The 11,867-nt window shown below is 29.2% G+C and overlaps 2 protein-coding genes across 2 annotated transcripts in view; one reads left to right on the forward strand and one right to left on the reverse strand.

Moving 5' to 3' along the window:
* The window catches only part of LOC111634750 (endothelin-converting enzyme 1-like), an 11,541-nt gene extending 4,938 nt beyond the window's left edge, over window positions 1-6,603 (forward strand). Inside the window, exons 6-20 of the mRNA XM_023379592.1 lie at window positions 3,683-3,844; window positions 3,916-4,002; window positions 4,077-4,213; window positions 4,294-4,552; window positions 4,616-4,714; window positions 4,793-4,870; window positions 4,948-5,051; window positions 5,123-5,193; window positions 5,277-5,328; window positions 5,446-5,513; window positions 5,587-5,717; window positions 5,961-6,026; window positions 6,117-6,215; window positions 6,289-6,365; window positions 6,463-6,603. Coding sequence (XP_023235360.1) covers window positions 3,683-3,844; window positions 3,916-4,002; window positions 4,077-4,213; window positions 4,294-4,552; window positions 4,616-4,714; window positions 4,793-4,870; window positions 4,948-5,051; window positions 5,123-5,193; window positions 5,277-5,328; window positions 5,446-5,513; window positions 5,587-5,717; window positions 5,961-6,026; window positions 6,117-6,215; window positions 6,289-6,365; window positions 6,463-6,565 — 1,593 coding nt within the window. The 3' untranslated portion in view covers window positions 6,566-6,603. The remainder of the gene's footprint in view (window positions 1-3,682; window positions 3,845-3,915; window positions 4,003-4,076; window positions 4,214-4,293; window positions 4,553-4,615; window positions 4,715-4,792; window positions 4,871-4,947; window positions 5,052-5,122; window positions 5,194-5,276; window positions 5,329-5,445; window positions 5,514-5,586; window positions 5,718-5,960; window positions 6,027-6,116; window positions 6,216-6,288; window positions 6,366-6,462) is intronic.
* A 2,101-nt stretch (window positions 6,604-8,704) lies between these two features.
* On the reverse strand, window positions 8,705-10,389 carry LOC111634753 (neprilysin-11-like). Its single transcript, XM_023379595.1, has 7 exons — window positions 10,364-10,389; window positions 10,220-10,287; window positions 10,014-10,144; window positions 9,504-9,569; window positions 9,313-9,411; window positions 9,161-9,240; window positions 8,705-9,078 (listed from the first exon to the last, which is right to left on the reverse strand). The coding sequence occupies exons 1-7, from the start codon at window positions 10,387-10,389 to the stop codon at window positions 8,979-8,981; spliced, it is 570 nt and encodes a 189-aa protein (XP_023235363.1). The 3' UTR covers window positions 8,705-8,978.
* Between the last annotated feature and the right edge of the window lie 1,478 nt (window positions 10,390-11,867).

The following is an 11,867-nucleotide window of genomic DNA, read 5'->3' on the forward strand; positions in this document are numbered from 1 at the left end:
GATACGTTCCGTTCTTTATGAATCAATTTTGTAGGAATCATAGTTTACGGACTACGGCTGTTTGAAAGGTTTTCTTCCATAAAATTAATCGATTCTAGACTAATTCGATTCAACATTTCCAAAATACGTATAATTTTTTGGGAATAAGCCATATAAACTATGCTATAAACAAAAAATTGTAGGATTACTTACCGAGCGTGCACCGTTCGACTATTGCTTAAGCTTGTATTCGTCGTGGAGCTTGTCATCGAATGGCGCTCGCGTGCTTCCTGATAAATTATTTTTTTTGCGAAAAATTCGCTGAACTTTGGAGACATCATTAATATAAATATAATTTTTATGGACGTTAAATAATAAATTGTTTTTAGTAGGTTCACTGCTCTTTTAAACTCAATGGTTTGTACATTATCCGCTATTGATTAGGTCATTCGATCAATCCTGTCGCGACACGAGTCGGCGATGACGTTTTACCAAATTATACGAGTTTTTTTTAGCGTGTTTGTACGAATACGGTCGCAATTTTTCCGCCGTGATATAGGAATCTGAACTATATGAACCCGTTTTATAGGGTGGTCTACTGTATTTATTTTAATCATCACAATGAAAATAATAATAGAAAATTTTAAATATATTTAGATGTGGTGCAGTTCAGAACAATATTCAAGGTAAATTTAAACAGTTTTTAAAGAAAAATATGTTAAATTATACACGATTTTTATGTTTGTACTTGCTTATTTTTTTAAGGTTTAATCATCGAGATGTGAATATAATGAAAGAATTTTTGAATACTTTCCATTGTAAAATTTAAAATTTGTATAAAAGTAATAACAATTGTTAATTGAAATTTTAAATTTATGTATTTAATAATAGATTTTTGTAATGAACAATAAATATATAATTAAAATCGCCTCTGAAGTTGTATTTTGTTGAATACGTGCAAATAAGAAGGAAATGGCTATCAGCGTGGATTACAAGGTAAATGTAAATAAGCTTGAAGAGCCTGAAGATTGGGAAAAATTATATAATAAATATAAGAATAATTTATATGAAAAATTTTAAAAGATCAATTATAGAACAATATGCCAAAGAGGATGTTATGTAAGAAAAAAATGCCTTAATTTTGTCAAAGGATATCCTTTTTTTATACAGGAAATTCTTCTTTTTTCTAAAAAAATATACGATTATAAATCTTGATAAAGCATTTGAATTTCATACACAAAAAAAAATGGAATTTTTAAAATTATTTTTATGTTAAACAGTACATAAAAGTAATTAAATATGTATGCAAGTATGTATGCATATAATACTATATACTATTTGAATCATATCAAAGTATGCAATATATATTATGTAATTATAAATAAACACGATATATTGAATACTTTTAACATAATTCTGAAGTATATTTAGATTTCATTATAAGAATTTATTAATATTAAATTAATTAATCGTCAACATTATTAATACAACACATAAAACAATGCTAAATGAATTACTTATTTTCGTATTTAAATTAATATAAAATAGTACTTTAACTTTATTTATTATTAATAAATTTACGAAAAAATTCAAAGAATAAAATTAGATGAACCTTTTTCAGAATTGAGGATTTCCTCTGATGAAGATATAATTTTATCTATATTACACACGAAACGTTTACTNTCTGATAGAAAATTTTAGACCGAACAATATGAAAAGGAGTATAATAGATGTTAATGAAACCGATACTGATAGAGAATTTACATCCGAAGAAAGATCTAAAATAGTTTGTCTATACTCAATCATGTTACATCTTAACTTTGCCGTTGATCATATGTTTATAACACGGAAAAAAACCTTGGCAATCAAAAGTAAGAGATGTATAATGTTTATTTTTAATTTAAAAACACTTTATAATTATTATTTTATTCTAGTTGAATGATATAGTTGAAAACTTAAGTATATCTCTGAGACAAATATTAAAAAAGCAAAATTGGATAGATAAGGACACAAAGAAGTTCCTTCTAGATAAAGTAAGTTATGAATATTCTCTGATTGCTTATTCTTTACACAATGAAAGTATTACTACAGGTTTTGTATTTGAGAAGCATTATTTTATTGTATAAATATTGCAATTTAAATTATATTAATTATTAATTTTTTAATATTACATTAAAATAAATATATAAATAGATTTTACTTAATATTTCAGAAATATGAATTGTTTTATGTGGTTACTGTTAATAGTTTTATTACGTGAAGCAAATCAAGGTAAGAGAATTTAAAAGTATATTTTAAAAGGGTGATTGATATGTAATTAAATGAAATTATTATAGCGAAAGATGAAAACAATACTTCTAAGAAGAAAATATGCGAAACGGAAGCTTGCAAACTCTCTGGTCGGTAATTTTTATAATGTTTTCATTGAATTTGTATTAATTATATCTTCATATTTGATATTATTTTATGGTTTTAATCAAACAGCTGCTGTTATTTTGAATTCTATGAATAAATCAGTTGATCCTTGTGAAGATTTTTATTCTTTTTCATGCGATGGTTGGATGAAAAGGAAGCATTTAGATGACAATGTAATTAAATCAAACCGCATGGAAATTATGCTGGATATAATAAGTAATTATTGCATTAAATAACATAAGAATTTTATTACTTTTTAATTTTCTGTACCGTTACACCATCGATTTTCTTTTAGTTTGGACAGAATTATGAAAGAATAATTATATTTTCCGCTACTGTCAGATAACAAGAGTAGTTAATTCAATGGCAGTAGATGAGGTAACATTTAATGCTCGTTCACTCACTGCAGTTGTATAAAGCGTAAACATCAGTCAATACTGGAAAAGCTTAATGTAGAACAATTGAACAGTGTGATTTCGCTCTGTGTGACATTTAATATTGTTTATGTCGTAAGCAATTTGTTTGTACATTGTTTATGATATAAAGAAACAATGAAGCAAAACGTAAGTGGTGAAAGATGTACTGTTGAGTTATTAATATAGTTGATCAGGCAAAGCTTGTGAACCGAAGATACGGAAAATTGGTGGTGTACAATATTTACAAATTTCGTTATTTCTAAAATATTGTTATTATTTATGAAAAAGTTCGTTTACTTTAAGTAAAGATGTTTGCAAACTTATAATTTTTCTATTTAGAGATATTAGAAGAAGCTCCAGAAAAATCTCTAACAAAAATAGAACGTAAAATTATTAAGATATATGATACATGCAAAGCTTACGGTAAGTCACTTAGTTTTTTTTTTATTTAAATAATGTATCTTACTCACATTTTAAGCATTAAAATTTTTAAATAGTTTATTGTGTCTTGAAATCCGTCATTTTTTTAAAATGGAATTTTCGTAATTGAATTTATACTTCGATTTATTTTGTTAGAGACTTTTGACAATGATACGATAAAATGGTTTGAGGATCTGTTCGAGAAAATTGGAGGCTTTCCTATGTTAAATCCCGAATGGAACGAAGACGATTACGATTGGATAGAAGCACTCTCTCAACTTTCTCTTATAGTAAATTCAGAACCACTGATACAGGTACAATCGCCAACCGACCACAGAAATCCTTCAAGAAATATTATAATGGTATTATATTATGAGTAACTTAATTGAATAAAGATAAATTAAAAATTTAACATAACTTAATAAGAATAAATATGTAAATTATTGAAACAGATAAGTCAACCCTCAAGAGGAGAAGCTGTGAATATAAGAAAAGTATTATTATATCCATTTTATTTTGCAAAAGCCAGAGGACGACAGATTTCAACTGAAAGAGGAGGAACTGCTTATAATGATATATTAAATTTGACCATTTTACAAAACAAATTAAATTCTGTGAGTGTATTAAAGTATATAATTAATACAAAAATGAAATTTCAGCTATGGATATATATTTTTTATTTTAGATTTCGAAATACGTAGAAGATTTTGATGACACTGAAAAATTAGAATCGATAACGAAAATAAGAGATTTTCAGAAGTTAATACCTTCAGTAAGTATCCTAATATAGGCTATAGTTAAACTTATAGAAAAGCTTAATTTTATTATGATTGTAATTGGTTCTAGATCGACCTCATTGATTTTCTTAGAAGAGCCACGGGACATTTGCTAACAATTAATGAAGATGATGATATTGCTGTCAAATCAGCACATTATATAATAAGTTTAATAGAAATGATTAATAATGGAACAATTAGCAAAAGGTAAATAGATAAGCACTTACAAAAAGTATTTTATTGAATAAAATATCTTCATTGGTTTTATTGATTTTTTTGGTTGATAGAACGATTGCCAATTTTCTGAGCTATAACGCTTTCGTTGAAATAATACAATATTTTCCTAAGTCTTCAAAATATCTAATAGAAAATTTTAGACCGAACAATATGAAAAGGAGTGTAATAGATGTTAATGAAACCGATACTGATAGAGAATTTACATCCGAAGAAAGATCTAAAATAGTTTGTCTATACTCAATCATGTTACCTCTTAACTTTGCCGTCGATCATATGTTTATAACACGGAAAAAACCTTGGCAATCAAAAGTAAGAGATATATAATGTTTATTTTTAATTTAAAAACACTTTATAATTATTATTTTATTCTAGTTGAATGATATAGTTGAAAACTTAAGTATATCTCTGAGACAAATATTAAAAAAGCAAAATTGGATAGATAAGGACACAAAGAAGTTCCTTCTAGATAAAGTAAGTTATGAATATTCTCTGATTGCTTATTCTTTACACAATGAAAGTATTACTACATAAAAATATTAATTTTTAAAGCAAAAAGAAATGGCCGTGATATACGATTATCCGAAGTGGATAAATGATCCAACTAATATCGAGAAGTTTTATAAAAGTGTACGTATTTTATTGTAATAAAAACGTAAAGAATTGAATAAAATATTGAATTATTTTATAATTTATCAACCTTATAGTTTCCAGAAGTAACCAGTAATCCGTTAGAAAATTATTTGTTACTGGTCCAATTTGCACGAAGAGAAAATTTGCTATTTATTACAAATGAAAACAACAGACTGAAGTATTTATTTGTAAAATTATTACGAAATATATTATTGTATAAAATTTGACAATTCTCTGGTTCATTTTCAGATGGCCTTTACTTGTAGGAATATCGGCATCGACATTGAATGCATATTATCTGAAAGGGTTTAATACAGTCAGTAAGTCTTTTAAATACATAATTAGAAATTGCAAAATAGAAAATTTAATATAATTTCATTAATTTATATTTTATAATTTTTAGTTTTACCATTCGTTCTGAAACATCCTAAGATTTTTAACCAACAAAGACCTAAGTAAGTTCTTTCGAGTTTTTTTCTCTTTTCATTTATTATGAGAATTTCTTTTCAATTTTTTTATTTATTATAACGTATTAAATTAAAATTTAGTGGTTATTTAAAATATCTTAACAGTTACCTTAATTACGGATCTGTTGGAATGATAATAGGACACGAAATGGGACACGGATTCGACAAAAACGGTAAGACCACAAAAGTACCATAAAAAGTATTGATAGAAATTAAGTTATTATTTCTAAATGAATTTCTTTATAGGTATTCAGCGAGATAAACGTGGAGTTTTGGTAAACTGGACTAACGACAATTTCAAAAAAAAATATTTGAAACGATCACAATGTCTCGTAGATCAGTACGGTAATTACACTCTGAACAAATTTGGAATTCAGGTAATGAATTAGAAAATAATACAGTAACATGTAGTCTATATTATTGAATATGTTAACAATCATTTATTGTCATATTATTAGCGAGGTTGCGGCCGAAGTTTTCATCTCTTAAACGTGAACGTCGAACGTCTAACACCGCTATCTTGTAAGTGGCGCTCGACGTTCGACGTTCACGTTTGAGAAATGAAATCTTCGGCCGCAATCTCTCTATTATATTGTGTGTATTTATTTTTACTTGTATAGTTGGACGGCAAGAAAACGCTTTCTCAAAATATTGCTGATCATATAGGTCTTAGGATCAGTTATAGAGTGGGTTTTATTATTTACTTCCACTTTTATTAATGCAAGCTAAGACGATTAAAAATGAAGTGAAATTAATTAAATACATTGTACTACTAGGCTTTTAAAAGAGAAGAACGTCTTCGAGGACAGGAACCATTTCTTGTAGGTTTAGAAGACTATACAACCGATCAACTGTTTTTTATATCCTTTGGAACAGTATGCCACTCATTTATATCATATTTAATTGAATATTTTTACAGTAATTTACAGAAAAATTATTGTATTTTAGAGTTGGTGTGAAACTGAAGAGGCGACTGAGAATTATTGGAAAAACGATAAGTCCGATCATTCACCGTCTAAATTTAGGTAATTTCTATAATAATAATTTGAAATAATAATAAATAGTATTTATATAATTCAATACATGTTAAATTGATATTATTTTTACTAAACATGATTACAGAATTTTAGGAACTGTAACTAATATGAAGGAATTCTCTAAAGCTTTTAAATGCAAGAAAGGGAGTAAAATGAATCGCAGTAAGAAGTGCAACATCTTGCAATGAAAATGTGAATAATAATTAACTAAAACTTATAGTAATTTAAATGCTGTCTTTAAAATGTAATTTTAATTTTTTATGTAAGTTTATTATTAAACCTCAATATTTTTATTAATTAAAATAAAAGTTTCTCATTAATTGGGCATGCAACAAGAAGGGCACTAGATTCTTCTGAATGCATTTGTTGCCATAAATTTCTTCGATGACTGATAGCATGAAGGTTCGTAAACGTTTCTTTGGACTGGCTGCCGGCCAAACCAGAAGCATCGGCGAAAATTTTGAGTGTCGTTTGAATTTGACTTCAGGCGTCATGTTTAGCTATTCTTTGATGAAATAGTGATTTTCATTGGCACATTCACTTCCGTCAAAAGTAAAATAGGACTCGATCATAACCATATCAAAATTGTTCGACGCCTTCGAGATTCCATCACTTCAGCTTTGCAGAAGGGTGTTTTTCATTTACGAATTGCTTATTTTTGTATTCTGTAACAGACGTTTGTTTCTTGAAAGTCACTATACGTTCCTTCTGAATCTGGCGAACATATTCAAGAAAAATATTGGACTTTCTTCCTAATTTTCTAAGCGTTTGTCCAATCTTTCCCAAAGCTTCTTCTTCCAATTGTTTCTAACTTCGTTCAATTTCCATTCTTCTTTCTACAGGTTCCCCTTGCTCTATCCTTGAAATGTCGTTATACACTTTTGTTATTCAGTTTATTTGTTTACGGCAACGCGACACATGAAAACTTCATTGTACAAGCCCATTGAGAGGCGCAAACCTTCGACCAACTAACTACCAGTGTGCTATGGTGTTACCCATTCGGCCACTGGTAGGCATGATTGCCCGATCAACTTTGTTTTAATAATGGTTGCACTAAAATAGTCTGTGCACGACGAGATGGCTCCTGTAATTTATCTTTAAGTCATATTTTCATACGACTTAAAAATGCCCTATACTATTCGACTTAATATATACCATATACATGACTTTACTATACATTTGAAACACAGTTCGTAAAAATAANTTAAATTCACTTAGCATTCAAAACTTGCGAATTTTGAAAAAAACAAATTTGCTGATTAAATGCGGACAACTGTTTAACTGAAGTAAAACGGGTTTCCCCTTGCTATGGATGTCTGCCTAGTTCAGTTCAGCCAAATTCCGCTACAGTTCGCCTTTATTATCAGTTCGAAATGGGGTGGTTCCATAATACCCGCAGTGTTCCATAATACCATCTTCTCCTCTAATATTTTTCAAATTAATAAAACGGATATGCGACAAGAAAGGCACTAAGTTTCTCTGAATGCATTTGTTGCCTTAAATTTCTTTGATGACTGATAGCATGAAGGCCCATAAACGTTTCTTTGGACTGGCTGCCGGCCAAACCAGAAGCATCGGCAAAAATTTTGTGTCGTTTGAATTTGACTTCAGGATTTACTTTTAGCCATTTTTTGATGAAATAGTGATTTTCCGCATTTACTTCCGTCGAAAGTGAAATAGGAGTCGTTCATAACCATATCAAAATAGTTCGACGCCTTCGAGACTCCATCACTTCAGCTTTGCAGAAGGGTGTTTTTCATTTACGAATTGCTTAGTCTTGTATTCTGTAGCGGACGTTTGTTTCTTGAAAGTCACTAGACGTTCCTTCTGAATCTGGCGAACATATTCAAGAAAAATATTGAACTTTCTTCCCAATTTTCTAAGCGTTTGTCCAATCTTTTCCAAGCCTTCTTCTTCCAATTGTTTCTAACTTCGTTCAATTTCCATTCTTCTTTCTACAGGTACCCCTTGCTTTACCTTTGAAACGACGTTATACATATTGTTTCACACAGTTTATTTGTTTACGGCAACGCGACACATTGCCAATCTGCCGGAAGGTCTTCTTTTTATGGGAAATTGGTCCCTACTTATGTGTTACTAACGTGAAGAAAACCCGGAAAACTTCATTCTACCAGTCCATTGCGAGTCGCGAACCCTCGATGAACTAACTACCACTGTTCGGCCACTGATAGGCATGATTGACAGATAAACTTTAATAATGGTTGCGCTAAAGTACGACGAGATGGCTCCTAAAATTTTTAAGTCATATTTTTATACGACTTAAAAATGCCTTATGCTATCGGAAGAAATGGGAAAACTGTTAGAAATTAAATTGGAGTGATTTACTGTTTTACTTCGACTGTATATATAACATATACGTGACTTTACCATACATTTGAAACACAGTTCGTAAAAATAAAACATTACATTTTTTCGACAACGTTTTCTGTATAAATATTATTTTCTGAAAAATATGGCAAAGGAAATACAACTTAGGAAACGTCGGTGGATATTCGTATACAAAATATATTAAATGACAATTTCTTATAAGAAGGTACAAAATAATATATTTAAAATCTTTTCTGATTTGGTGCTATACTTTTACCACAGGACGCATTTATTTTCGGGATTCATTTCAGATCCTGGTTTGCAATTGAAAACTTCAGAAAACTCTTTCATGTTTGACAAACTACCAATTACCCTAAATTTTAAAATTAGATGAATTATATTATCGATTTTAAATTTAATATTTCTCAACAAAAATTCGATTAATGAAATTTCACCTGGATTGAAATGTAGTACTTTTCGTGCCTTCAAATGCTTTAATCTTTTCTAATAAATGTTGACCGTTGCTACACAACGACTAAAACATTTAAAAAAAAAAGATACATATTAAAAATGTAGTTTTAAATTAATTATTCATTTGAAAAATTACCTGAGCAAATGATATAAAGAATAATTGTTTGTGACTGTATTTTTGTAGACCTGGAAGGGATTTTTCTTTTCCGTTATCTTTAACCCATTTTTGATAACCCTTGTTTAAAAGTTGAATAACAAAAATCAATTAAAAATTTATGAATTATAATTAATAAAAAGTTAGTTTTTAATTTAAGTATATACAATTACCAAATAGGCTTGACGAATTCCACCATTATCAGCTATGTTGTCTGATAAAGTTTCCTCTCCATCAAGCTAAATTAATTAATATATAGTATAAGATAATTGAACTCAATAAGACCTATAGGTAATTAAACGATTAACTCAATAGACAATGCTAGTATATTGTACAAGTAACTTATTTTCAATAGTCAATTTATGCGCCATTGTTAATAGTGAAGCCAAACGAAGAACATTGTAATTCGTGTTCCTCGTCATTAAGCAGATTATTTTCATCTATGACAGTTAATAAGTCTTGCAGGTCATACAATTATAGCATTGCATATAAACTTTACATACTTCAGTTTATATTTTTGTCATAACGCCCTGTCTAAAACCAAACTGTTTGTAAGGTGGAACCAATATGGCCAACAAAGATTATATTAAGTAAACACAGGAAAATATTTCTTATACATAATAGAGAAATTCTTAATACATTTAATTACAGAAGAAAATAAGAAAGTTAGGTAGAAAACTTACAGTTATATTCAGTTTATAGTAATGATAGGAACTATATTGATCGATAAAACATTGAGATCTTTTTTTAACTTCATCTTTCGATTTCTCTGTCCATAAGTCTTTTAAATTTCCATATTTATCTCTTAAAATGCCTATTGATTGAAAATAATTAAGTGTTTCTTTGGAATTTGGAATTTATTTACAATAAAATTACTCTAAACAAATACCCAAATCCCCGAAACCTCGATCCACTTCACGTCCATAGAGGAAACCTACTTTTGCAAAATTGATATATCTGTAAAAAAAATTATTATTTTACAAACATTCAAATAAACATGACGTTTTTATAGATATTTCAGATGATTATTTACTTAGGTCGATCTTCTTCATATATCATCTTTTGAAGAATACCGGCAGGAATTACTGAAAATATTATTTAGTTTTTAAAATCATTCTTGGATATTTATTCTTATATGTTACAGAATATATTTACTTATATATATTTTATGAAAATATCAGTGTTGAATTCGGTCTACTTTTAATATTTGGTGGATTATTTCCGGTGTGATGATGTCAGGTTTCATTTTGATGTATATCAGAATGCTGCCATTGGACATCATCATCATCAGCACACCGGAAACAGATTACACCAATAATAAATTTTGTTAACTTAAAAATCTCAAAAAAAAAGGCCTATCGGTTTTATTCGAATAACAACAGCAACTACTACAGTGGAACCTCGGTATACGACCTTAATCCGTTCCTGATGTTCGGACTTATACAGAATAGGACGTATACCAAACCAATCTTTCCCATTAAAAGTAATGTAAAAGTGATTAATCCGTTTTCATGTAAAAAAATGGCTGGCTTGAAACACCTTGCTTTCCTGGCTAGTTCCTGCTTGATTTTTCATGAGATCAGCATGTATCTTTTTAGCTTTCTCGCAAATAAATGTTTCTGATACACTGTCGCCAGCACATTGTTTTTCAGTTATCCAAAGCAAAAGCAATTTCTCAACATTATCTAATGTCTTCGATCTCTGTTTAGAAATTGATTTAACCCCTTTAGCATATTTAATAATATCTTTATTTTTCACGATTGTTGGTATCGTCGTTCTCGGAATATGATATGCAACAGTTAAATCTCGAACACGCATGCCACCTTCATATTTCTCAACAATCTCTTTTTTCAGTTCCATTGTGATTTTAGTCATTTTTTTTCTGTTGCCTTTTTGCAATTCATGGTTAATAAAAAATAATAACATTTTACTTACAAATTAAAATAAAAAGAAATTTAACAAAGTTATAAACTGGCACCGCGAACGTCTAGTCTGGTCTAATACACCAATAGTGCTACTTGCTCATAGATGGAGTGTATAATTGAATTAAATCGTATACCAAACAAAAGTCGTATACCGAGCAAAATTTGTTTCGTCCAAACAGGACGTATTCCGAATTGGACGTATTCTAAAGCAGACGTATACCGAGGTTCCACTGTATTTATTAACAGCACTGAAGAGAGATTGGGAATTTAAGCCAACCCGAAATGCATATGAATTAGGAATTTTTTAAATAAAACGTACGTTTTCTAACCAATTGCTGTCCGTTCGTCTACCAACTCGTTTTGGATTACATAGACGCTACACACTGCATTTAATAAAATGTTACTTACGAATTAAAATCAGAAGAAATTTAACAAAGTTATAGACCGTGGCACCACGAACGTCTAGTCTAGTGTAGTACACCGATAGTGCTACTTGTTCATTGATGGCGTGTATAATTGAATTAAGTCATATACCAAACAAAAGTCGTATACCGAGCAAAATTTGTTTCGTCCAAACAGGACGTATTCCGAATTGGACGTATTCTAAAGCAG

The sequence above is a fragment of the Centruroides sculpturatus genome, unplaced genomic scaffold (assembly GCF_000671375.1).
Source record: "Centruroides sculpturatus isolate CEXI.00-Female unplaced genomic scaffold, Cexi_2.0 scaffold462, whole genome shotgun sequence".
Taxonomy (NCBI): domain Eukaryota; kingdom Metazoa; phylum Arthropoda; class Arachnida; order Scorpiones; family Buthidae; genus Centruroides; species Centruroides sculpturatus.

Bases quoted from the DNA above. Each gene is read 5' to 3' on its own strand.
- LOC111634753 (XM_023379595.1), bottom strand. From the start codon at position 10,389: ATGATATATGAAGAAGATCGACCTAA. The intron at 10,145-10,219 runs GTATTTGTTTAG...TTCAATCAATAG, and splicing joins TCGAGGTTTCGGGGATTTGG to GCATTTTAAGAGATAAATAT. The intron at 9,241-9,312 runs GTAATTTTTCAA...TAAATGTTTTAG, and splicing joins TCTTTATATCATTTGCTCAG to TCGTTGTGTAGCAACGGTCA.